At 38.9% G+C, this 27,398-nt stretch overlaps 2 protein-coding genes across 7 annotated transcripts in view; one reads left to right on the top strand and one right to left on the bottom strand.

The window, feature by feature from the left end:
• Positions 1 to 27,398, top strand: part of LOC137248891 (hybrid signal transduction histidine kinase M) — an 82,303-nt gene that overhangs the window by 30,270 nt on the left and 24,635 nt on the right. For 2 of the 6 annotated variants that reach the window (XM_067779867.1, XM_067779866.1), the window contains exon 1: positions 9,271 to 9,943. The exons of 1 other annotated variant lie outside the window; for it this stretch is intronic. Coding sequence is in view for 1 of the 5 variants with exons in the window: in XM_067779864.1 (XP_067635965.1) it covers positions 19,435 to 19,454 (20 nt within the window). In the remaining 4 variants the exon portion in view is untranslated. 3 more of the 6 variants (XM_067779868.1, XM_067779869.1, XM_067779864.1) reach the window with 2 other exon arrangements.
• On the bottom strand, positions 950 to 8,622 carry RpL17 (ribosomal protein L17). The gene is made up of 3 exons (XM_067779857.1): positions 8,572 to 8,622; positions 8,240 to 8,333; positions 950 to 1,612 (listed from the first exon to the last, which is right to left on the bottom strand). The coding sequence occupies exons 2-3, from the start codon at positions 8,318 to 8,320 to the stop codon at positions 1,133 to 1,135; spliced, it is 561 nt and encodes a 186-aa protein (XP_067635958.1). The 5' UTR covers positions 8,321 to 8,333; positions 8,572 to 8,622; the 3' UTR covers positions 950 to 1,132.

Raw genomic sequence — 27,398 nt, 5'->3', positions numbered from 1 at the left:
AGGAAATACGGCACCTGAGAACCCAGCCGTATGAAGCGGAAAAACACAAGCAGGTCCTTGGTGAACTCCATAGACAGGCGTCGGACCTTTATGTCGGGAATTGCCCGGTGAATCCAGTACTTGAAGAAAAATATCCAGAACTCGCAGAAGAGGAACGCATACTCCCCAGGGAAACGCGTGTCACTCTTGCTCAACTTCGTTCTGGATACTGTAACAGGTTAAACTCTTACCTATCCAGAATCAACCCCGACATACAAAATGTATGCCCTGCTTGCAATGCGTCCCCACATGACACCAACCATCTCTTTAATTGTAATGTGGAACCAACGCCTCTAACACCCCTTTCCTTATGGTCCACCCCTGTTGAAACGGCAAGTTTCCTTGGACTCCCGTTAGAGGATATTGATGACAATTTGTGATCGGTCGCGGCTATTAGGTGGGGCGAGCATTGCTACAACAACAACACTAAGCCCTCACACCAACGACAAGGTGCCTACCCTAGTGAGGGTAAATAAAGCAAAGTCTAGTGAAATTAATTACTGGGCGTTTGTCGCAAATGATGTTTACCTCCAAAACATATACATACATACATATGCACACAACTACGGGGTCATTCAGCTTGCCATTGCTCTCTATCTTTACCACATTTTTCCTTTTTTATCGATACAGTTATATAAACTGAAATTACACTAGTAAGAGCAACAAATTGCTGATACAATACAATTTAACGGCTGTAGGTGATGTACTTTATTATGCTTACAATTTCAGCGTTAAGAAATATGTATGTACCGTTAAATTTAATTGTTGCCGTAAGCGCATATTTATGCCGCTTGGAAGTATGCAATGTTTTTAAAATCCCTTGAGTTTTATCTGCTGTTTGATCTCATTGATATGCATTATGTTCCTTATCAACAAAAATAACATCAAAACTTAATAAACAACGCAAGCATTTTGCTGAATTAAATAAAATAGCTTATTTTAAAAACACAGCATTAAATTGATTTATGGAACAAAATTCTTGAATATAAACAGTGCAGTGCAGTGCAGTTTTTATCATGTTTAGTTGAAATAAATCAAATCAACTGCTGCTCCCTCCAACGTAAACACTTTACTTATTCATCTAGATTTACATTTATTCGGAACGCATCATCTTCTCCTTCTGTCTTTGCATCTTCTTTTTCGACAATTTCTTCTTGGCTGGCTCATTTTCGGACGCCTTTGTAACGATCGCTTCCTTTTCGGTGAGTATCACCTCAACGTGACACGGCGATGACATATAAGGGTTGATACGACCATGAGCACGATATGTACGACGACGTAGACATTGCGCGCGATTTACTTGAATATGATCGATAACCAAACGATCGACATCGAGACCTTTGCAATCAGCATTAGCTTCAGCATTACGCAGGAGCTGCAATAAAAATTCTGCAGATTTTTTGGGCCAGCGACCTTGTGTGGTCTTCCATTGCTTGGCTTGTGCGCAACGACCAACACCACCGTTGAAACGACGGAATGGTACACATTCTTTCTGTTCGATGACGGATTTCAAGTAGCGTTGTGCACGACGCAGAGGCATGCGTTTGATAGCCTGAGCAGTTTCATGGGTGTTCTGTAAAGAATGAAAAAATTGTTTTAATTATGTTACAAATTTGAAAGTGAAGCAATTTTCAATATACATTTTAGGAGGAGTTACATGTTCAGGGTTGTATAGTTGTCAGCAAACAGCGACAATAGATTGATCTTATCATTTCTTTCAGAAATTACGTGCTTGAAAGAGCAACAAATTTCTTGGTTATAGAATTGCTGTACTGGTTCTGTGAACTGTACACGTTCTGTGAAGTGATAAATAGAACTCATATGTATGAAAATTCGTTTTCATTTTATCACTTCAAACAACGTGAATTGGCATCGTGAATTTCGTTACAAAAATTACTTGAATTATTTTGTTGCTCAATGGAACAGGTAGTGATAAAACGCTGTTGCTAGCGTGTCTACCACTGTTTTTTCATCCATTTTACTTTAAGCACAATTATTATGCGGCGCAAGATAATGCAAATGCGCCGCTATTATTTGTCATGCTACAAAATGATTTTTTATTAAGGTACATATAGCGAAAAAGCTGTAAGTGTCGTTTAATTGTAACGCAAGCTCTAGATGGCAATTTGCAGAAAATTTACAATTCGCCAGCTGATGCTCTGTCGCAGCCCAAAAGGCCATACATTTTTTCTCTCGCATCTTTGCAAATATGTCAACAAAATAATTTTCTTTGCGCACTGATTAAAGATGCTAATATTTTGGTTAAAAGTCTAGTTGAGGGGTCGACTATTAATATGCTACCAAAAATATCGAGAGGTGGCAAAAGACGTGTTTTGACCTCGACAACAATAATCCGAAGGCGGAAAATAAAATTTTTATCTCTGTCCGGAGATATTTGCAGTTGAAGTTGGCGATTTGCATGTGGTGTTTGTAACGTTGTCGTACCCACAAAAAAGAAATTGTCAACATAAGTGTTTTGCGCCGATATAGTTTTGGTCTCCAAACTGGTGTTGGACCCACCCAGGGTAATTTTTTATAAGCGCGGCCGAAGGTCACCAATGCAGAAAGGTGTTCTGCGCTAAAATACTATGGAGTCCATCCCCCCTTTCAGAAGGACCCGCGGGTCATTTTTCGGTTTTTCGGTAATATCTTTTGAACGAGTTAAAATTTTTATTTTCCGCCTTCGGATTATTAATACTGATTCAAGACGCGTCGTTTGACACCTCTTTCGATATTTTTGGTAGCGTATTAGCAGTCGAACCCTCAACTAGACTTTTACCATATTTTGCTACAAAATTATTTTTTAACTGAGGTACATTAGCGAAAAAGCTGTAAGTGTCGTTTAATTGTAACACAAGCTCTAGATGGCAATTTGCAGAGAATTTACAATTCGCCAGCTGATGCCCTGTCGCAGCCCAAAAGGCCATACATTTTTTTTCTCGCATCTTTGCAAATATGTCAACAAAATAATTTTCCTTGCGCACTGATTAAAGATGCTAATATTGATATTGTTGTTTAAATATGTATAATCAAGAGTTTTATATTCAACAGGACGGTTAGTGATTAACTGCCGTTTTCGGCATATTTGTCAGTATATTTTGTTTTTGAAGTTGTTCAATAGAACAGGTAGTGATAAAACGCCGTTGCAAGCGTATCTACCACTGTTTTTCCACCCATTTTACCTTAAGCACAATTATTATGCGGCGCAAGATAATGCAAATGCGCCGCTATTATTTGTCATGCTACAAAATGATTTTTTATTAAGGTACATATAGCGAAAAAGCTGTAAGTGTCGTTTAATTGTAACGCAAGCTCTAGATGGCAATTTGCAGAAAATTTACAATTCGCTAGCTGATGCTCTGTCGCAGCCCAAAAGGCCATACATTTTTTCTCTCGCATCTTTGCAAATATGTCAACAAAATAATTTTCTTTGCTCACTGATTAAAGATGCTAATATTTTGGTTAAAAGTCTAGTTGAGGGGTCGACTGTTAATATGCTACCAAAAATATCGAGAGGTGTCAAGACGCGTTTTGACCTCGACAACAATAATCCGAAGGCGGAAAAGAAAAATTGTATCTCTGTCCGGAGATATTTGCAGTTGTAGTTGGCGATTTGCATGTGTTTGTTGTAATGTTGTTGTACCCACAAAAATGAAATTGTCAACATAAGTGCTTTGCGCCGATATAGTTTTGGTCTCCAAACTGGTGTTGGACCCACCCAGGGTAATTTTTATAAGCGCGGCCGAAGGTCGCCAATGCAGAAAGGTGTTCTGCGCTAAAATACTATGGATTCCATCTCCCCTTTCAGAAGGACCGCGGGTCATTTTTCGGTTTTTCGTTAATATCTTTTGAACGAGGTAAAATTTTTATTTTCCGCCTTCGGATTATTAATACTGATTCAAGACGCGTCGTTTGACACCTCTTTCGATATTTTTGGTAGCGTATTAGCAGTCGAACCCTCAACTAGACTTTTACCATATTTTGCTACAAAATTATTTTTTAACTGAGGTACATTAGCGAAAAAGCTGTAAGTGTCGTTTAATTGTAACACAAGCTCTAGATGGCAATTCGCAGAGAATTTACAATTCGCCAGCTGATGCTCTGTCGCAGCCCAAAAGGCCATACATTTTTTCTCTCGCATCTTTGCAAATATGTCAACAAAATAATTTTCCTTGCGCACTGATTAAAGATGCTAATATTGATATTGTTGTTTAAATATGTATAATCAAGAGTTTTATATTCAACAGGACGGTTAGTGATTAACTGCCGTTTTCGGCATATTTGTCAGTATATTTTGTTTCTGAAGTTGTTCAATAGAACAGGTAGTGATAAAACGCCGTTGGAAGCGTATCTACCACTGTTTTTCCACCTATTTTACCTTAAGCACAATTATTATGCGGCGCAAGATAATGCAAATGCGCCGCTATTATTTGTCATGCTACAAAATTAATTTTTTATTAAGGTACATATAGGGAAAAAGCTGTAAGTGTCGTTTAATTGTAACACAAGCTCTAGATGGCAATTTGCAGAAAATTTACAATTCGCTAGCTGATGCTCTGTCGCAGCCCAAAAGGCCATACATTTTTTCTCTCGCATCTTTGCAAATATGTCAACAAAATAATTTTCTTTGCGCACTGATTAAAGATGCTAATATTTTGGTTAAAAGTCTAGTTGAGGGGTCGACTGTTAATATGCTACCAAAAATATCGAGAGGTGTCAAAAGACGCGTTTTGACCTCGACAACAATAATCCGAAGGCGGAAAAGAAAAATTGTATCTCTGTCCGGAGATATTTGCAGTTGAGTTGGCGATTTGCATGTGTTTGTTGTAATGTTGTTGTACCCACAGAAATGAAATTGTCAACATAAGTGTTTTGCGCCGATATAGTTTTGGTCTCCAAACTGGTGTTGGACCCACCCAGGGTAATTTTTATAAGCGCGGCCGAAGGTCGCCAATGCAGAAAGGTGTTCTGCGCTAAAATACTATGGATTCCAGCCTCCGTTTGAGAAGGACCCGCGGGTCATTTTTCGGTTTTTCGTTAATATCTTTTGAACGAGTTAAAATTTTTATTTTCCGCCTTCGGATTATTAATACTGATTCAAGACGCGTCGTTTGACACCTCTTTCGATATTTTTGGTAGCGTATTAGCAGTCGAACCCTCAACTAGATTTTTACCATATTTTGCTACAAAATTATTTTTTAACTGAGGTACATTAGCGAAAAAGCTGTAAGTGTCGTTTAATTGTAACACAAGCTCTAGATGGCAATTTGCAGAGAATTTACAATTCGCCAGCTGATGCTCAAAAGGCCATACATTTTTTCTCTCGCATCTTTGCAAATATGTCAACAAGATAATTTTCCTTGCGCACTGATTAAAGATGCTGATATTGATATTGTTGTGTTTAAATATGTATAATCAAGAGTTTTATATTTAACAGGACGGTTAGTGATTAACTGCCGTTTTCGGCATATTTGTCAGTATATTTTGTTTTTGAAGTTGTTCAATAGAACAGGTAGTGATAAAACGCAGTTGCAAGCGTATCTACCACTGTTTTTCCACCCATTTTACTTTAAGCACAATTATTATGCGGCGCAAGATAATGCAAATTCGCCGCTATTATTTGTCATGCTACAAAATTAATTTTTTATTAAGGTACATATAGGGAAAAAGCTGTAAGTGTCGTTTAATTGTAACACAAGCTCTAGATGGCAATTTGCAGAGAATTTACAATTCGCCAGCTGATGCTCCAAAGGCCATACATTTTTTCTCTCGCATCTTTGCAAATATGTCAACAAGATAATTTTCCTTGCGCACTGATTAAAGATGCTGATATTGATATTGTTGTGTTTAAATATGTATAATCAAGAGTTTTATATTTAACAGGACGGTTAGTGATTAACTGCCGTTTTCGGCATATTTGTCAGTATATTTTGTTTCTGAAGTTGTTCAATAGAACAGGTAGTGATAAAACGCCGTTGGAAGCGTATCTACCACTGTTTTTCCACCTATTTTACCTTAAGCACAATTATTATGCGGCGCAAGATAATGCAAATGCGCCGCTATTATTTGTCATGCTACAAAATTAATTTTTTATTAAGGTACATATAGGGAAAAAGCTGTAAGTGTCGTTTAATTGTAACACAAGCTCTAGATGGCAATTTGCAGAAAATTTACAATTCGCTAGCTGATGCTCTGTCGCAGCCCAAAAGGCCATACATTTTTTCTCTCGCATCTTTGCAAATATGTCAACAAAATAATTTTCTTTGCGCACTGATTAAAGATGCTAATATTTTGGTTAAAAGTCTAGTTGAGGGGTCGACTGTTAATATGCTACCAAAAATATCGAGAGGTGTCAAAAGACGCGTTTTGACCTCGACAACAATAATCCGAAGGCGGAAAAGAAAATTGTATCTCTGTCCGGAGATATTTGCAGTTGTAGTTGGCGATTTGCATGTGTTTGTTGTAATGTTGTTGTACCCACAAAAATGAAATTGTCAACATAAGTGTTTTGCGCCGATATAGTTTTGGTCTCCAAACTGGTGTTGGACCCACCCAGGGTAATTTTTATAAGCGCGGCCGAAGGTCGCCAATGCAGAAAGGTGTTCTGCGCTAAAATACTATGGATTCCAGCCCCCGTTTCAGAAGGACCCGCGGGTCATTTTTCGGTTTTTCGTTAATATCTTTTGAACGAGTTAAAATTTTTATTTTCCGCATTCGGATTATTAATACTGATTCAAGACGCGTCGTTTGACACCTCTTTCGATATTTTTGGTAGCGTATTAGCAGTCGAGCCCTCAACTAGACTTTTACCATATTTTGCTACAAAATTATTTTTTAACTGAGGTACATTAGCGAAAAAGCTGTAAGTGTCGTTTAATTGTAACACAAGCTCTAGATGGCAATTTCCAGAGAATTTACAATTCGCCAGCTGATGCTCTGTCGCAGCCCAAAAGGCCATACATTTTTTCTCTTGCATCTTTGCAAATATGTCAACAAAATAATTTTCCTTGCGCACTGATTAAAGATGCTAATATTGATATTGTTGTGTTTAAATATGTATAATCAAGAGTTTTATATTCAACAGGACGGTTAGTGATTAACTGCCGTTTTCGGCATATTTGTCAGTATATTTTGTTTTTGCAGTTGTTCAATAGAACAGGTAGTGATAAAACGCAGTTGCAAGCGTATCTACCACTGTTTTTCCACCCATTTTACTTTAAGCATAATTATTATGCAGCGCAAGATAATGCAAATGCGCCGCTATTATATATGCTACAAAATGATTTTTAATTAAGGTGCATATAGCGAAAAATCTGTAAGTGTCGTTTAATTGTAACACAAGCTCTAGATGGCAATTTGCAGAGAATTTACAATTCGCCAGCTGATGCATGCTGTCGAAGCCCAAAAGGGCATACATTTTTTTCTCTTGCATCTTTGCAAAAATGGTAACAAAAAATTTTTCTTTGCGCACTGATTAAAGATGCTGATGTTGATGTGCTTAAGCTATGCCAAAACTATATTTTTCATCTTCCAAAGGCTTCTAGTTTTTGTACAATTCTTTTTTTCTTGGCTAGAGGAGCCCCTCTCTTCTTTTATAAAAGAAACTGTTTAATTCTCTCCAAAAATTTACTTTCAAAAAATTCTACATACATATATACACATTATTCAGAGTCGTGAACGGTGCACTTATAGAATATGCAGCCATTCTTAGCTTTACTAAGAGTTTAGCTTTACTTAGAGGTAGTGATTAATAGCAGTTTTTGGCATATTTATCACTGTTTTTTTGGTAGATTTACTTTAAGCATAAATTAATTAGAGCTGCACAATTGATAATAAGCAGCTCTTAAAACTTATTATGCAATTTATTTGATTACAGGAATAGAGTAGCTTTCAAGCTCTATGTAATATCATCAAATCGTTAGAATTGTAGCACAAGTTCGAGATGGTTAATTGTAGTTGATAACAATTCCCCAGCTGATGCTTGGGCGCAATCCTTATTCGGTATTGCATGTTTTCTCTAGCATCTGTGCAAAAGTATCAAGAAAGGTTGGTTCTTTCAGGCACTGATTTATGATGCAAATAGTCGCATATAATAAAAACGTAAACAATACCAACATTCGCTTCTAATCTTACAGATATCATTCAGAGTAGTGTTCTTCCACCTTCTTACAATATTTAGATTCAGCTAAATATTACTCACCTTGAAGTGCACACGTAGATTGGGTCCGCGCGCCTTGCACGATTTTGTGGCGTTCTCTGGCTCGCGCGAATATCGTCCCATTGTTGTTTAATTTCTGCAAAAGTTTCAAATACACATTTTTTATTAGCAATTTTGTATGTTTATAGCTAAGTTTAGAGAGCATAATTTTCAAACTCAAATTAAATACACTTCTGCAATGAATTTGGCGAAAATGCTTGTTTAATGAACAAAATCACACTTTGCTTTTTGGTCTTTTACTAATATTTTTCACTAGTTAAACAAATTGTACTGGATGTTGAGCAATTTTAGTTTTCATTTCGACAAAATCGTACCTTCTTGGTGATGAATTAAACCGGAAAAGAAGTAATTTGACAGCTGTCAATCGCTGGATAAAGCAGTGCGGTTATAAACAGAGACAGCAAAATTCTGCGACAGGTGGCGCGATAAATGTTTAGTGGTGAATTGATGGTATAAAAAGCGTTACAAGGAGACTGCCTCACTTGAGTTATACCAAAGAGGATAGATATATATACAGGATAGATATTTTACAGCTCCGGCTCACGCTCAATTCTCACGGGAATGCTCTGGATCATTGAGAGACTTGAGAAGCAGATGTCGTGAAATTTTCGCACGCGTGAAATGTGATAGGCAGATGTCGCCGCTGTTTTTCATTTAACTTATACGGCGAAAGGGTAAGCAGCGACATCTATTTTTGAAAAAGTAGGTATATTAAAGGCCGCGTTGGCAACCTAAAAAGAAGTAATTAACAAATTATCTGGCTCACAAATTGAACCAGACTTCTATCTGGATTTATCTGTTCACGTGTGCGAAAATTTCCCGACATCTGCTTTTCAAGTCTCTTAATGATCCAGAGCATTCACGTGAGATTTGAGCGTGAGCCGGAGCTGTAAAACTCACTGAAAAACGGCAACTGTATATTAATCTCCTCTGCGCCCTCTACATTTTGATGTTACAAATTTTTGACAGCAGCCCTTGAATTTGACATTTCAATTTTATTCAGGGGTGAAAAATCAAAACCAAACAAATCGCGCAAAGCCAAATTTTTCACATAAATAAACCAACAACGTTAGTGGAAAACGGGTGGTGGGCTAGTTTTGAGCGAGGAATAAAGCAAGCTGGTAACCGACATTTGACTGTGCCTCGTCTCCGCTAAAAGTAAAACCCAGTTCGAGTTTATTCGTTTTAAGCGCAGGAGAGAAAACCTAAGCTAAAAATAACGAAGCGAGCAGGCAGACAGGCACAACTCAAAAGCGTACACGAATATCTACGGAGGAGCAGCTGCTTACAGGAAGCATATGTGTGCAGTTATATGAAATCAAAGGCAGTTGTGTTGTTGTGCTCATTGTGTGCAGTTCAAATTAAATGTTTTGTTATTTTGGTGCGGCATAGTCTGATGGGATAATTTACAACTGCATTTTGAGTGTGTGTTTGTGTGCAGCTATTAAAATGCTAGCGGAGCAATAAGGCATATAATGTATTTATTTAAACTAATTCATCATCAAGAAACCAAAACGAATTGTGGTAAAAATTGAGTGTGAATGTGCCCAGCATAAGTTGAGCTTATCGCCAGCTTTTGGGGAAACGAAGCATAATCATATGCGTCAAGCTGTCCTCGTTGAGTTGTTAAACTTCTAAAACCACGAAAAAGGTGTAGTACGAGGCTGACGATTATTGTCGTAGAAGGTGAGTGTGAAATTTAGGTTTTAGTTACTAACGCTTGTTTTTGTATAAATATGTCGCCTAAAAATATGCAAAGAATTTTTGTGATGAAAGTTGTGATTTGAATGCTGCTTCGGTAGGGATACAACAATTGTTGTTATCTTCGGCCCACTTCGTGGAGCTAACCCTACAAGCCATGATTGGTGTTACATTGAATTTTTGCGGTATGAAATGAGCTATAAACCATTTAAAACACGGTTTGAGTGGTTTGTTTATACCCTGCAGTAAAATTACCCCTACAATACGCAGTTGTGTTTAGGGGTCTATCTGAATTGTTTTCTTTTATACTTATATTTATTGAATTAAACTTAATTAATTTTATCTTTGTAATATATTAATATTATTATTTATTTATTTTAATCGTATTTATAAAAAGAAACATGTACATGTGTGCTTTTTGTCTAACACCCCTAAAAATATGCCACAATTATTTGTAGCTTTTTCTTGTTAGAGACAGGATTACCGCCATATTGTACAATTCACATCGATTGCCTGAACAAATTCTCTAGTTTAATGCTAATGTCGTTGCTGGTTTTGACTGTAGTTGTTGTTGCTATTGCCTTAAGCTATATATCTTCTATGACATGGGCACACGCACACACCAGCACGTGCAGTACAAAACAAACTTCGCATAAAACGCAGGTACTGTGGTTTTATTACTGATTCAATAGCTTGGACTGCCTGTCATAATTTATATATGTATGTATGGATGTGTGCAACAGGGTAAGGCAATACTCTCAATGCGCCCTTTTTAAGTCTGCCTTCAATGAAATGAGTTTGCTTTTTTTTCCAACTCTCTCTCTCTGCACAGATTACTCACTAATTACGTTTGTATAAGCAACACCAGCCACACCAAAATCGTCAGCCAGGCAGTCAATTTATCCACTACCCCTACCCCCTACTGAAGTGTTACAGCTCGGCTTTATATAAGACCCACCACCGTTACCACCCCATGCAATGAATTGTTGTTTTAACTGCGTACGATAAGCGGTATGAATATACTCTGTGTTCCCTCCTAGCAAGTTGAGTTCAACCAATTTCAATGTGTTCGTTGCCTGTAACATGTCTTGTGTGACTCATTAGACGACTTTACTGGTTTTCCAATTACTCTCAGCCTGCTCATATTTTATATCTGGCTTGTACACGTTCGCGTTTTGAAACGCTCTGTCGATTTTATGCTACTACAAGAGCTTCGGCCACTCCTCGTTTGTTTTTCACCTATTATTGCTGTTTTTGTGCTGGTTCAATGAGGATTTATAGCGCTCGATATCCTGTCAACGATGGTCGTTCGTCGCAAATGCTTGCGCTTGAGCAAGCTTGTATTTGTTGAGTTTTCGGCCTATTCTATTTTTCTCGTTTATGACATCAGTTTGCCTATTTGATATATGCTATATACATATGTACGTCTGTATGTATGTGTGCCCTTATTTAAATACACACTGAGGTAATCAGAAACCACTATTTCTAGTATAAAAAAGCCCTCGCTACTTTTATATGTATGTCCGCGGTTTGGGCTGATAATATGAATGAAAGAATGTTCCATGTTTCGAACCCCGCTTCCATTATAGAGGTAGGCCTGCGATGAGACTGTGTCTGTTATCGAATCGTCCATATACGAACAATGCCTTTACCTCCACGCATGTAGCCCGGTTGATGGCCCTATTCCAAAAGTGGGTAAAGACGACTATAACAATTGTAGATACTAATTAAACGCTGGTGCTTGGCAATCGTTTTAGGCAATCTGAGCATTGTTGAACAGTGCCACATAGAGTGGTGTTCTGTGCTATACGCTATTCAGATATCTGCTTCTATTAAATACCTTAAAATAGCCCGAGATAACAAACAAACTACTACTAATAAAAAGCTGCTAAAATTTAAGTATATTTTAGAAATATTTGAACAATTCTATACATCTACACCAATTAGAGACACAGTAGCTTTCATGGCTCGCTATGGCTACATTAGCTCCTTTTGGATCCCAACAACAAGCGAGACTTTGGACTCACCGCGGCGCACACTGAAAGCAATTGATTGTCATTCAATGTTAGCGGGCAAATTGTAGTCAATAAGCTGCAAAATATATTCATTTATATATTAATTGTAGCTTAGCCGTCGATTGGGAACACCAAGGGAGTTTAAATCTTTCGGCGGCGTCCCTCCTAACTCAGCCGAGGTTTACCCTTTCTCCTGCTATCAACTAACGTACCAAGAGTAATGGTCATGTCTGCGTAGAGTTCGTTATTAAGAATCCTTCGATAAAATCCGTAGTCATAATGGCCAGAACCATAGAACGTCCAGAGAATTTTTTTCCCCAGCGGGTTAGGGTGTCAAAATATACCCGCGGTAGTTATGCCTGTCGTAAGAGGCGACTAAAATACCAGATTCAAGGGGCTGTGTAACGCAACCCTTCAGGCTGCCAGCGCAATATAAAGCTTATCCAAACCCCATCGTCAACCTCACCTATCCGTGGCGAATCCTGTTTCACTAACAGACGAGGCTCTGGCGACCCCAAGCTCCTCATAGAACTTGGGCGGTGGGGAGGGAGGGATGGCCTGAAAGTTTAATGTGGCAATAAATCGTTCCCGAGATGCTCGGGCTAGCGCCTTAATGGTCCTGTGTTACCGGAGCGTACCGGATCTGTATCCGGCAGAGGACCATCATATCGATAACACTCCCCAAAGCCTTCGGAGAGTAACCTTATCGCTACAACAACAACACCAACAACAGATTTTTTTTTCATAACTTGAAAAGCCTTCTTCATAGTGAGTCCACCTCGTTGTAAGAAGATTATTTTATCTTGTGAAATTGGTATTCTAAGTATCGCGTAGTCTTGCTTCATGACATTGCTTATAGCAGTCCTTGAAACGAGTGCCAAATATGTAGATTCTTTTGACTTGACATTTCTGCAGCTAATAGCAGAATGTTCCGAGTTGCTTTTGCGCGCGCCTTTTTGATATATCGACATTTCCCAATAACGCACACGAACATCGAACCAAACGTGCATACACCTCTCCAGTGTCACCTTAATTTCCACTATTGCCTGTGAAATCTGAATGCATTACTTTATATCTCCCTTCTACCTACTATGTCTAATTGTCTTTTTACCGTCTTCCCTTATACATATTTTCCTATCTCTGTTATGTTTTTCATTGTCCTAACTGGCTTGCTGGTAAATTTCGCTTTGCCGATTCATAGCTCAGTTTGCCAGCCACAGCTCTGGTTGTAGCCACTTACTTGTTTTGTTGATTTATACTTCGCCTTAGCGTCGCTTATCCTTGTGGTTGTGTCGTTTGAGTTTCGATTTCTGTTTTGCTTTAATTTCCATTTTCCGTTGGCTTGTCGCGCCTGGCACCACTTTGAACTATCATTAGGCTGTGGTTGTTTTTCCACACCAAGTCTCAATTCCGCCCACACTCCAACTTGCACTTATGTATTTGTATTTTTTGTTATTGCATTTTCGTCCTCGCTTGATATTTAATTGCTATCGATTAGTTTCAAAGAGTATCGACAGCGGTCAAATCAAAACAAAATAGTTTCTAGCTCATTTAGCTTTTACTTATTCATTGTTCGTTCTGTTTTCCACGAAAGAACAGCTGAGCGTCCTACTTTTCGTTACACATTTTTCAGCATGAAATACCAGTATCTAATGTAATTAGCGGAAACGGTATGTCTGTCGTAATAGGTGACTAAAACCAAATGATTCAAGGGGTTGTGTGGCGCAACCCTTTTAACGGGTAGCCAGCTTCTCCAACCCAATTTTCAACCTCACCTAGCTGTGGCGATCCCTGTTTCTTTAACAGCGAAGGCTTTGGCGACCCCAAGTTCCTCATGGAATAAGCAGCGATTTGACAGTGAAGCTGCGCGCAAGCCTCTTCAAAATAAGTTTCGAGGATGGGCGAAGTACTGATCAGGAAGGCTATTCAAATTAATCTGGCGGCGTATGTATGTATCTGCGTTTCTAGTTGGCTGGGTTCATGTCAAAAATACTCACGGACTAAAGCAAGCAACCCCTCACAATAGAGCGGCACTCATGGTACTCGACCTTTTCGGTTGAATAGTGGACAAGTATCCGTGAAAACTCGAAAAGAAAAACACAAATCAAGTAAAAGTAAAGAACGTATGTCACGGGGTTAATAGGGTTTAACTTCTATGTAGTAAAACTACCTTCCCAACCAAACCATGTTCAATCCAACAAACTAGTTTTCAAACGATGAGTACTGCTCCCTGACCGCTTCAACTTATTCACTTTTCGTATTACTAACTTATTTCGAGGCCACCATATTCACGATTTAGATAGCACAGATGAGCTGAGCGCACAGTTAGACATCTACTTACAGAGGTGCAACCAAACCCTCACACACTTGCCAAAGCGCTTTGGGGGAAAGTGAATGATACGTTGCTGCTAATCGGCCAGCCGCTCGAACTCCACTTATGAAGTGAGATTCGAGTCAATCTGGTCCAACTTCGACTTTGATATTTTAATAGGTTCAATTTTTATCTATGCAGACTAAACCCTACTATATTCAACTGTTCAATGGAACAGTGTTAAAAAGGTTAGCTTCTTATGACTAACGTTAAAAGATCTTGATAACGACAACACCGTTTGCTTTCAACAGGAAAGCAAACCACATTATATAAGGCGTGCGCATTGTTTAGTTTTCATTACAACTCAGGGAAATAGGGCTCTAGCTCACAGTGTCGCAGTTATGTCTCTGTTACGTCGGAGTACTGCACCCTAAGCTTCCCTTACTCAATATCAATATTACTTAGTTTCTTTGTTTTTCGAAAATCTGTTACAGGATTGTATGATATTTATTATAACTGTATCTCACTAATATTGCTATTATTGTTGCTATGATTGCTGTTGTTTATGCAACTAACTTCGGCCAAATTCATATACATTTTGTACGAGTTTTAAAAATAAACTCTCGGTCTTCGTATTCTGTATTAGCTCTAGTATTACACTTGTTAAACTATAGACGTGATGTATACAAATTAACGTGTGTAAGTATGTGTATTTCAATCTGCCTACAAATACCTTAGCATCTCACATTTACTGATCGAGTCTTTAGCAATGATCACGGGTTGTATGTGTTTTAGTGGGCTTTTATGAAACATTTTTGGTTGTGCGTGTGTGTGTGCGCCTATTATATCCAATTTTATTTCAAAACTTTTTAATGCAAAACAGTAGTAATCTCAAAATATGCGCCTTTGCTTTATTCCAGACTACACACATATGAGCTGATCGAGTTGATCGTGCTGATCGTCACTTCAAATTCAAATACAGGGTTGAACTCTATGGGGCAGGGAAATTACATACATACCCACATGTACATATAGAGCACATCTTCATACGCAGGTCTCCTTCTGGCTGTGTGTTCTTGTGCAATTAAACCTCATACATTTAGCAGAAGCGTGCTGTTGGTCGTTGCGGTGCGCTTATTCCTTTTTGGCTCGCCGTCTATGCTGGAGTAAGCAAGTCAATGCTCTGCTTCACTTTATGTTCGCTCCCGTCTCTGTATAGCGCTGCTTTGCGTTGGTTCACGTCTGCGTCAAGTGTTGAGATGAGTTCAGATTTATTTATGGCTTCCTAGAGTCGTGTTTCCCTATACAAAATTTCGTTTTTTTTTCTGTTTATAAATTCGTATGAGCCTTGCATGTAGTGGCAACAGCAGTGTTCGTAGGTATTGCGTATATTTTTGATGAGGTAATTGAACTGATCTTAAAATAACACCTAGGCAAATCTAGAGTTCAATACCATTTGTTTGGTAGAGCTCAACATGCAGAAGTTCTGTGAGTGGCTTGCAGTGGAGTGGCGAAAAAGTTCATGCACCCCTTCTGTGCGCAGCATTTCTAACTCGGAAATTGTTTTGTAGAACTAATCAAATTACTTTTGTAATCATTAATGTTTATTTATCCATTGGCTGTGTACATATGTATAAACATAGATACTATGTGTACTAACATGTAAGTTTACATTTCTAAATTGCTTGTATTGTTTTTTTTTTTTTTTTGAGTAAACATTTATTCGTTTTTGAAAATACATATTTCGATGTTGGCCACTATTTTTAGTCCGAGATTAGCAGTCGCATATTACTCTTGGAAAATTTGTATTTCACGCTCTCTTTATTACTCTTGTTTTTTTCCCAATATTATTTACATTTGGCACAATCTGTTCTAAAGTCTAGCATACAGTCTTTAGTTAGTTCATCTGTCTGTCAGTCGCTTAGGTGTTGAGTCATACATATGTATGTACATACATATACATTCGGCGCCATTTGCTCTTGATGTAAGTATTTATATATTAAAGTATTATTTTCGCAATGATTTAGAAATAAAATTATGAACACGGTGATCCGTTAAAAATTATAATTTCTGCGTCTTAGAACTTTTTTTTTTTGATTGGCGTCGAAAGCACTTCCCGAAAGTTATGCTTATATAGGCGAGGTTGATACTTGGTTATAATTTTTCTCTGAATTTTGCATGAATTCTAGATATGTAGTTGTTATTGCGATAAAGACACTCCCCGATGTTGATTGTCCTTTGCCGGACTCCGTAACAAGCACAATAAAGGTACAAGCCCGATCCGATTTAACATGACCACATTGAACCTTCTAGGCCATCCCACATCCCCTAGTTTCATGACGAGCTTTGGATCGCCAGGGTCTCGCATGCTGAAGAAAGAGGATTCGCCACGGGTAGATGAGGCTGACAATTGGGTTGGATATGCTATAAACAGCGCTGGCAATCCCTTCAAAGGGTTGAGCTACACAAACCCTTGAATCGCGGATGTTGGATATATTTCTTGGTGCTGCTTTGAAGAGTAATTTATTGGTAAAAAGCGAGGCAGATCATAAACCCTTTGATGGAAACCTATATTCTGGCTCAAAAATCATAAAACGCCGGTAAATGACAGACTATCCCCTGAGCTGTTCAAGCATGGAGGTGAAGAGCTCTTAAAAAGTATTGATACAGCAGTTTACGATGCTCAGAATATGCAACGCAATATGCAACCGTGGGCATGCGTATCGTTAGAAGCAACTAAAATCCCCAGACCGAAAGGTGAGACAGATGCTAGTACCGCATGTCTAGTGGCTTAAGTTTCCCACTCTCACGTCTTTCTGAAAAATTTTTTTTTCGCATATCCCACCTAGCTTTCCTCTACAAATCTCGGTACATTCGCTTTTAACGTAGGCTCTAGGCAACGACCTTGCTTTACGTTACAACAAGATAGACGTTCTTCACTTGGATGTCTCTGGCGACCCCAAGCTCCTCATGTAACTGGGGGTGGGGAGGGAGGGATGACCTTGAAGGTTTAATGTGGCCATATAAATGGTTCCCGAGATGGTCGGGCTAGTACCTTAATGGTGCTTTGTTACCGGAAGGTACCGGATATATATCCGGCAAAGGACTATCAACATCGATAACACTCCCCAAAGCCTTCGGGGAGTGTCTTTATCGTTAATACAACAACAACAACAGGTCCCCTGTATACAACTACTTAATAATGTTCCTGTGATTTTCTCTAAACGACTGCAGGATCACAGTAAATCGCAACTACAGCTACGTGACTACATGTGACGACATCTGCATCTCGTTCACAATCAAGCTTACCCATAATAATGATCACAAACCCAATCACAGGAATAGTAAGCTGCTTTAATATTAACCAATGAGCATGTTATTGTAGCTCCTGTAAGCGTAATTACATACCTCATTCTAGATCAGATCATGTGATCTGGTTACACGGAATTCGATAGATGAATAGCCGTTTGGCTTAAAAGACCTATTTATATGTAAACTTAGTGATGAATTTGACCATATTAAGGACAACGCTGAAGTCGATCAGCCTCTATTGGCGCATCAATATTACGCCACTAGAGTTGAACTTTCTGACCGTGTGGCCAAAGACGCTGTCGTAGCGGTGGTAGCGCTCGTTCCACATCACCCTTCTCCTCTCTCGACTAAAGGGCGCGCAGATAACTGGAATAATAAATAGTTGCTGTTGCTTAACAGAATGTACGAGTATTGGTTAATGCAGGAAATCATTTTTAAAGGATTTGTTTTAATTTGGATTTTATTAAATAATCGGGAACAACTGACACAACGTTACATCAGGACGGACTAGGCCACAACTATATAGATTATAACTTGAAAATCTCTTCAAAGCCTTTTCTCCCGGAAGTACGTACCCGCACTCCTGCCATGATCGATCTGCTCACAAACAACAGACTGCAACTTCTTCAAATGGTCTTCTTTGCATAAATGTATTCTTTGTACAGTACATATTTTGTAAGTTTGCTTGTACAAAAGCAATAGATTCATGTTTTTATGCGGATCATGTCAAAATCCACGCCGACAGGCGTTGCTGCAGTACTTGGCGAAGAAGTCCCTCTTCCATCACAAACCCGAAACGATTATTTGTTTGCCTACTCCAGTGAATTTCGTAAGGCGCCTCATGGTGTTCAAAGTCTGCCTATGAAATTTCATAGAAATCCCTTCAACCGACCGGAGTATTCTTGCCTGGTTGTCACCGTCTCGCATGTAGCTCTCCACCAAACGATGTTCAGCGATTATCTAGTGGATTATTGAAAGCAAGCGTCTGCAAGTCGTGAGCTATTTGATTTGGTGAAAAGCTAACAGATAATGATTGAGGCTGTACAATGTCCAGATCAGTTTATAGGAATGTATGTATAAAGGCGCCTGAAAACATTCCAACGGCAGCGGAAGGAGTTGGGGAACACTTTTTGAGAAAATCTTGATTTTCTTTTTTATTGTCAATGATCATTTTCGAAAAGGCTACCGAGGGAGATTCATCGTCAGCACAGCCGTCGATATGTACAACAAAGGTGCGGAATGATTGCTTCATTGCGTAAATATGCGCTCAACAACATCGCAGTGATTTCAGCTTCAGCTGAGATACACAAAAGTTTTCCACTAAAAAGAAAATTCAACGTAATTTCTATAAATAAAGGCTCAGCGCCTATTTGAGCACATCTTCGCATTTCAGTATGTATTCGCATCCCGACACGTCGATTTCTTGTGCGTCTCAGTGCCCTTCTCTGATAGAATTTTTTTGAAAAAAAAGGAAAACTATAAAACTAAAAAAAAGAAGTACAAAAACTAAAGCAAGACGAGCATTTCGTAAGCATTTCTTTTGGCTGACCTGATCATAAAGCGACGACGAACCACCCTCACCCGCTTTTCCGCCAACATTCTCTATGCGCGCTCGCCCACCATTAACGTTCTTCAAAACGAATATTGTATTCCTTTGCTTTTGCTCTACGTGAATTTTGTTGTTGAAACAATTTTCTTTAAAAATAGATTTCAAACATCGTCTTTGTACGAGTACAACTCTTGGCTAGTCTGTGTTTTGTCTTTGAATGCTGTGCACGCGTTTTTGTCATAAACGCTTAGGTGGTAAAGTAGAGCGCTGCTCATACAGAGCTTGTGGTATGGCAAGTGAAAAGCAAAAGTGAGTCCAAAAAAATCATAAAACTTAAACAAGCAGTCAGTAACAAAAACAAAAACGAAAGAAAGAATTGCGAAAATTTTGAATATCAAAAGCGAACGCTGGTTAATCGTGGTTCATGCAAATATCGTAATTTTAATAAAGAGCAGACTTTCGTAACAAAATTCAATCGCAAAGCGCAGAAGTGGAGAAGCAGCCTTTTCGTTGTTGCCATTTGCTATACTCGCTGAGGTAAGATCATATCACAAAACTCAAACAAGCAATGCCACTAAGTAAGCGATGTCCGACTGTTTTTGGCGGATATGAAAATAAGCAACTAAAGCGCACACACACACACACCCTTATTGAAATAAATAAAAAGCGCACACAATTTTAATTACAGCGTTCGCGTTGCATTCTTCTCTGACTTTCGTCGGACTTTTCCATTTCCTCATTTTTCTTTTCGCCTGCAGCTTTTGGCCCAATCGAGCCTATCAACACACACGCTCACTCATCACATTTTCTCTCACACATGCACAAGAGTCGTGTCCCTGGCCAGCGCGCTCTTCCCAACAACATCATCAACTTATGCCACTCTTTTGTTGGCCCACGCTTTCATTGCGCTCGTGTTCGTATTCGTGTCCGCTTTCGCTTGAACTTTTTGGCCAACACACATCTTGGCGTAAATTCATTTTGTCGATTTAATTTTAGTCCAAGGTTTAAATCATTTCTGGCTTATATGTATATATGTAGGTGTGCGTGCGTGTTGGTATGTTAGCGCGCTTATTTGCTTGACCGATCATCAAATTGCTTGCTCTGCTCATTTTAAACACCCTCGCTGTCACATACACACTCAAAAGCGCATACATACTAGTTTATGTATGTGAAATTAATCGTTTGTTGGTTGTTTTTTTGGTGCAATTTGACTTTCTGGTTGCGTATACGCGCGTTGGTCGAAAAAATAACATAAAACCTGTGTTCACTTTTGATTGATTCCGCATTATTCTTATGTTGGGGAAGGAAATTTGTGTGCCACAGTTTAGGGCATGCTACATTTTTGATTAGACGATCAAATTTAATTCTCTCGGTTTTTCTAACGGTTCTCACTTACGGATATGGGTGTTAGAGGCGTTGGTTTCACCTAACGACTAAAAAGATGGTTGGTGCCATGTGAGAACACGTTACCTGCGGTACATTCATTAGGAATGTTGTTGTTATTGTTGTAGCGAAGGTTTTGAGTAGTGTTATCAATGATGATGGTCCCTAGCACCATTGAGATACTATCCCGACCATCTCGGGAACGCTTTCATATGACCACATTGAACCTTCTAGGCCATTCCGCCCCCTGACTTTTAGTTCCATGCGGATCTTTGGGGTCGCCAAACCTCGCCCACTGAATATGCCACATTCATTTTTGTAAAAGGATTTCCTAGCGTAGGTGAGCTTGAAAATTGGGTTTCGGAAGCTGTGAAGCCATAAAGCTTTGAATTGCGCTCATCAACCCCTTCAATCCCACAATGAGGATGTCGGGGTTGATTCTGGATAAGTAAAAGTTTAACCTGTTGGATTATCCAGATCGCGTCTCTCTGGGGAGGTTGCTTTCTGAAACTGCAAGTTCGTGCGGTAAATGGTATAGTTGATTCAATGTTAACATGACCAAATCGCTCCCGAGAGAGTCGGGCTAGTACCTTAAGGGTGCTTGTTGCAGGAACGTACCGGATCTACATATATCCGGCAAGGGACCATCATATCGTTAACACTCCGCAAACTCTTCGGGAAGCGTTTTTACCGCTACAACAACGACAACAATAACAACAGCGTGGTGTTTTGACAAGTCTGCAGCCCATCCAGGGTGATTCTTTTAAGCTCGGCAACCATATCGGAGACGAGGTGATCGAACGTAACAGCCAGTATAGTTGGTAACGCAATGTCATCGACTTGGATGTCCAATATGGCCATCATTTGCCACTTCCACGTTGTGAATAGCGTCGACAAGGATTTGGTTGAAGACATTACAATTCAAACCAAATTTCTCGAGGTTACAGCTTTGTCACTTGGGATACAGTCGTTGATTGTATATCAAATCTAACCAATAGAAGTGCTAGGAGCTGTTGCCCCTATCATGCAGTCATCGGCGAAGGGCTCCATGGTAACTGTTTCTGGTGGGGAAGGGAGTTTTGATATGTAACAATTAAACAAAAGTGGGGATAGGATACCAACCTGAGATAGTGAGGTTTTGATATTACGTTCCTGAACGGGACTGATGCCTGCCGATAACACAGATAATTTGCGGTCAAACTTTTGAGACTAGGAGGAGCACTGTTAACACAAAAAGAACAGACTGGGAGGAAGAGTAGACCCATTCGATTGTAACGGTCGATAACGATAGCAATACGGCCACCAAACCTTGTCCCATTCACGCAGAAGCTCGTGTCTAAAGGCGTCTACAACTTCTACTAGTACCATGCAGAGAAAGTGGGAGACAGCTCGGCAAACCGAGTGTTTTGCACTTCAGATTTAATGACTTCCTCCGAATTGACGCTTATCAGATGCAGAGCGGGACCGTTTGCAGCCACACTTTTACCCACAGCGCTTAAGTCTGCGCTATATGTATTTTAATTAAATAATCAAACACTGCGACTTTTTCAGAACCATCTACGATCGAACTAGTTAAGAACGCTTTAAATAGGCCTGCAAAGGGGAGGCTAATTTCCATTTCGTAGGAAATCACAATGTTAAAGTTGTATGTACGTAAACAAATCAATCATCATGTACACACATAAATACAAGGCAGCGGAGAGAAACTCACAAACGCATGTAATAATCAGTCGAAGTAGGACTCACATATACACACGTATATAGCTACAAACTACAAATATACATGTATATGGCTGAAAACCAAGCAAGGGATACAATTGTTTTGGAATACAGTTTCGCGAAATGACTAGACCTTAGGAGAAATGGATGAACGAGAAAACTGAGAGTATAAAAGCAGCGCAAGCTGAGGAATCAGTAATCAGTTTAATTTAAGCACGCTATTGGTTGTGAGGTATAAGTGTTATTGTGAAGTACTCTTAAAGTAGTCTAATAATAATAATAATAATAATAATACCCAACGGATTAATACCCTCCAAAGACCGCCCGACCGGCGCGAGGGGCGCATCCGCATGACGCACGGATTTGTTATTGCCGAGTCGTTGATAGGCGGAGGTTTGTTAAGCATCGAGATCTAAAACTGCTCAGCTACAGAATAAAAATCATCAGCTGAGTACTATACATAACAGTTAGAAATTACATAACAGTTAGAAATTATACATATACATACTACATTGTTAAATAAGTGAACATTTTTGATTTATTTGATTTGTTTTTTTTTTGTTAAGAGTTAAGATAGGATAAGACAGTTTTCTTTATGGTAAAAAGTGAATCCGTTATATCAAATGAATTAGAATGTGTGTTAAAATTATGACACAAACACCGAAAAGGTTCATTTGATTCGAAATTAGTTCTACACTGCCTCAAAAGAAGAGGTTTGTAATGTCTTGACACCCGTGATGGGACGTTAAAATTTACTTCGTTCAAAAGGATTGGACTAGAAATCAGTCCATTCAGGAGTTTAGCCATAAATATAACGCCTAGCATTTCTCTACGACTTGCAAGAGTTGGAAGATTGATAAGCTTCAACCGACTAGTATAAGGTGGAAGATTATACGCAGAGTCCCACTGAAAATTCCTTAAAGAGAAAAGTAGAAATTGCTTTTGTATTGATTCAAGTATATCTGCATGAACTCGATATTGTGGATTCCAGACTATTGATGCGTATTCTAGTATCGGTCTAACTAAAGTGATGAAAAGAGCTTTAGTTACATAAGGGTCACTAAATTCTTTGGACCATCGTTTCACGAATGAAAGAACACCTCTAGCCTTATTGACAGTAGCATTAATATGAAGGTTGAAACTAAGTTTAGCATCTATCGTGACTCCCAAGTCCTCAAAATAGATTAATGATAGATAAAGACCATTTTGCATTATTGAATATTGGAGTTATTTATTCAACAGTTTAGCGATTCGAACGGTAGCAGAAGGGTTGAAATAAGCGGAATTTCCCTAAATTCGCGCAGTCATGGAAAGCCTTTTTTTAAAATCGGGATTTTTTACCTTAACCTAAGGCTCCGATAATCGACCGATTACGTAATAAAAATCGAACATTCGGTTCGGCTTCGGTTAAAAAACGCAACTTCGGTCGGACTCTACTAGCCATACAAGTCTCAAGAGAGCAGCAGCCGACTTTATCACTAAAAGCTTGCGTTAATAAAACTGACTCCTTGGTTAAGAAGAACCAAATTTGGCAGCAAACGAAAGTTAGGCTATGCTATTGTCTGGTATTGCCAAAGTAGTACAAATAGTAGTGCCAAAATACTTTGGAGTTTCGATTTATGCACAGAGCCTTCCTATTAGGCGCAAACAAATTGAAAACCAAAAAACTGTAAACTCAAACAGCATTCTATTCCAATTCTTCCTTCCTTTTTTTTTTACTTTACAAATTGCATTTTCAAGTGAAATTAGTGAGTTAGTACTAAGTAAGCGATCGCCTTCGGCTGTTGTTCAGATCTTGCAAATCGAATTGTTGGCCAGACACGCATTTAAAATAATTCGAGCTCCTCCATCTCTTTTGCTCACTTGGACTTTTTCTAATTATGATTTTGGCTTTGGCCAAAAATAAATCTCCCATTTTCATTAGTACAGTTGTGTGCGTGTTGGCATATGTATGTGTATTAGAGTGTATTAATGTAGCTTTGCTAGCGCTTTTCTGAGTATATTTTTGAAAAATTCTTAGATATGAGCTGATTTCTTGGTATTACGACTTGCTTATAAATATTTCCGTTTGAGTCAGCAGTGTTGTTGTAAATGGTGCGCATACACAAATTTTGTCTTTTATTTTACTTATTTGTTGTTAATATGTATATGTACATACATACAATATGTAATTAGCGTTTATCCGTTCAACAAGGTGCGTCAGTCGCGTCTTCGTTGAGCTTACTGGCACCAAATGCTCACACCAAGGGAATTTGAATCGTTTTCCACTTGGTGCTTCCTGCGGGTGAACTGGGGCCGCACTCTTCCTCTGCTTCCATAGGTGCGTCCAGCTTTTTTGGACGGAGCATCAGCTTTCATTCGCACAATATGACCTAGCGAGCGCAGCCGCTGTATTTTAATTCGATGGACTATGTTCGCATCTGCATAGAGCTCGTACAGCCGTCACCGACACGTATACGCCCATAAATATTTCGAAGAACTTCTCCCTCTAACACACCCCGAGCCACCTCATCTGATATTGTCATGGCCCACGCTTCTGCACCATTTAGAAGGACGGGTACGATAAGTGACTTACGCGATCTTCGTTTGCCTTGAGATGACTTTTTTTAATTTTCCAGTCCAAAGTAGCAAGAGTGATTCTTTGCTAGATTTCTATACTGACGTTGTTGTTTGTGTTAATGCTGGTTTCCAAATAAACAAAGTTCTTTACTAATTCTGTAATTTCCAATGTTTTATTAAATAAAAATATCAGGAGCTATTCTGTTTTGCGCAAGCTTGCTAAACTTCTCTTCTTTTTTTATAATCCTTTTTTCTATTGTCTAAGGCATTGCTACATTATCACATTTTTACAAGTGAATTTACTTAATCAATAGGAAGACCTAACCTAATTTTGCCTACAGAGGGCAGCGTCAGTATTTACAGAGTAGAAGCGAACACCTGATTGGTTGTTCGCCACATTCGTTACCATAAATGCAGGTTGCCGTACTTTTACACTAAATGATTGCGTTTACCGAACTCCTTTTTCTATTCCTCAATAGATGGCAGTAATAACACCACTCTTAAGGTTGGTACGCAACCATTTTCGGATAGCAACCGACACTTCCACATTTCAGTGGATTACAGCTTCGGCCAACCTGACTATAATCGACTCGATTATTTATGAGTTTTTTCTATTTACATATTCAGACCAATTCTAAATATTCTCGCGGAATTTTGTTCTCGCGGATTTTTTTATTCCCGCGGAAAAATTCCTCCAATTCTTTTCTCCTAGGGAGAAGAAAAATTGGGGAATAGGAATTTCGAATTTTCGAAGTCAGCTGTTTTGTCAATTGAAATTTCGTTGCGCATTTCTTATTTTGTTTAAAAAATTGAAAAGCTTAATTATTGTTGCGAATTTGTTTGAAATTAAGAAATAAGATATAAACAATGCACATTATTGCATTTCATGTGGTATACACTGAAATGAGTAATGAATTGGTGCCACAGCAACATCAACAGAGGAGCATAAGAAGAAGACGGCGGGTTAACACAAATCTGCCGGAGTTACCTGCTTTCATTCTGCAAAGCAATTTTCTGGCGGCCACGTCGAGTTGAGTTCGCCTTTCGCCATATGCCAAAATCTAATTAAGCATTCTTTAAAAATCCTTGCGCAATTTCTGGATGGATGCATCAAATATACAAAGAGCTCTTCCGTTGCTTATGATATACTTTTCGACTTAAAATAAAGAATATTGTTGCTGTTGTTGTTGTATTAACAGTGAGAATATTGTGGTAGAATGTAAATACATATTTTAGCGCAAATTTGTACAAATAAGTGTTCTTTCTTAAAAGAACCAATTTCCTTTAACTATTTTGATACATTCCCTTCAATTTAACTAGTGAAAAAACTCCTATGAAATGGCAAAGAAATCTCCCTCTCCCTCACATTCATAATACCTACTTTTCTCCCATAACCGGTTTCCTCTTTTTCGAACATTGTTCAGAATAGGAGGAAAGGGAGAAGTGAAAAAACTCTCAAGGAATTTTTATTTAGAATACGAGGAATGGGAGAAGGGAAAAAACTCGCACGGAATTTTCGTTTAGAATTGGGCTGATTATGTACTTATTCTAGCTAAACCTAATACATGCGTGAAGTGTCGCCTGGGTGTTGCTGAGGGCTATTCAAGCTCTTTTTGGTCTGCTGACCATCTTCTAATGCGCGAAGCTTCAACAATGTAATCATAGGGTAACTGAGTTAATTGGCAATTCTCAATGTCTCTAATTACATACCGATCATGTGGTAATATTTTATGGATCACATACGGGCCCCTGTATTTCGGTATAAGTTTTTTATTAGTTCCGACAGTTGTATCGACATTACGTATTACTACGAAATCACTTTCGGCGTATGTCTCAGGTGGCTTACTACTTTTGGAAAAGTACCTTAAGTTGTATTCTTGTGACCTCTCAATAGCTGCAAGGGCTGATGTCCGAGTTGTCTCGAGACTCGGTGTCTCGCTAACTTCTTGTTTGTCCTCGATATGTTCTGTCAGCTCATCGACTACAGCGCCCTCTGTTCTACGCCGAACAGCAACACGCTTGGAAAGTGCCCAGTAGTAGAGTGTACGGTATTATTTAAGCTATATTCAGCCTGTCCTAACATGACTGACCAGTTGGCGTGATTTATCGGCTCAGTAATTTTGCTTAAAACGGCTTTGATGACCCTATTTACTCTTTCTACTTGACCATTCGCTTGCGGCCAGGCGGTGGCAACTTTAACATGAGATACATTATTTTTTAACAGGTATGCGCTGAATTCGAGAGAAGTAAAACAAGAGCCGCGGTCTGATATTAACCTCTTCGGTCTACTATAGTAACTAAAGTATTTCTCGAGACAGGCTATGACTTCTTTTGTGCTTGTGGAATTTACCGGATATAGACGGACAAATTTAGTAAATGCGTAGATTACCACTAGGATATATTTCCGCTTTGAGTTGACGGAAGGCAATGGGCCAAAGTGGTCGACATGTATGGTATCGAACGGTATAGGTTTTTTTTGAATATTATGCAGATTGCGCTTGTTCACATTAGCAGGGCAGAATACATAATGCACTTGATAAAATTTCGAATGAAATTTTCAACTTTATCCCTAAGTTTGGGTATCCAATAGTG

The sequence above is a fragment of the Eurosta solidaginis genome, chromosome 4 (genome assembly GCF_040869045.1).
Source record: "Eurosta solidaginis isolate ZX-2024a chromosome 4, ASM4086904v1, whole genome shotgun sequence".
Lineage (NCBI taxonomy): Eukaryota > Metazoa > Arthropoda > Insecta > Diptera > Tephritidae > Eurosta > Eurosta solidaginis.
The sequence above is the reverse complement of the archived record's forward strand: the minus strand, read 5'-3'. Positions and strand labels throughout refer to the sequence as shown.

Bases quoted from the DNA above. Each gene is read 5' to 3' on its own strand.
- RpL17 (XM_067779857.1), bottom strand. From the start codon at position 8,320: ATGGGACGATATTCGCGCGAGCCAGAGAACGCCACAAAATCGTGCAAG. The intron at 1,613-8,239 runs GTGAGTAATATT...CATTCTTTACAG, and splicing joins ATCTACGTGTGCACTTCAAG to AACACCCATGAAACTGCTCA.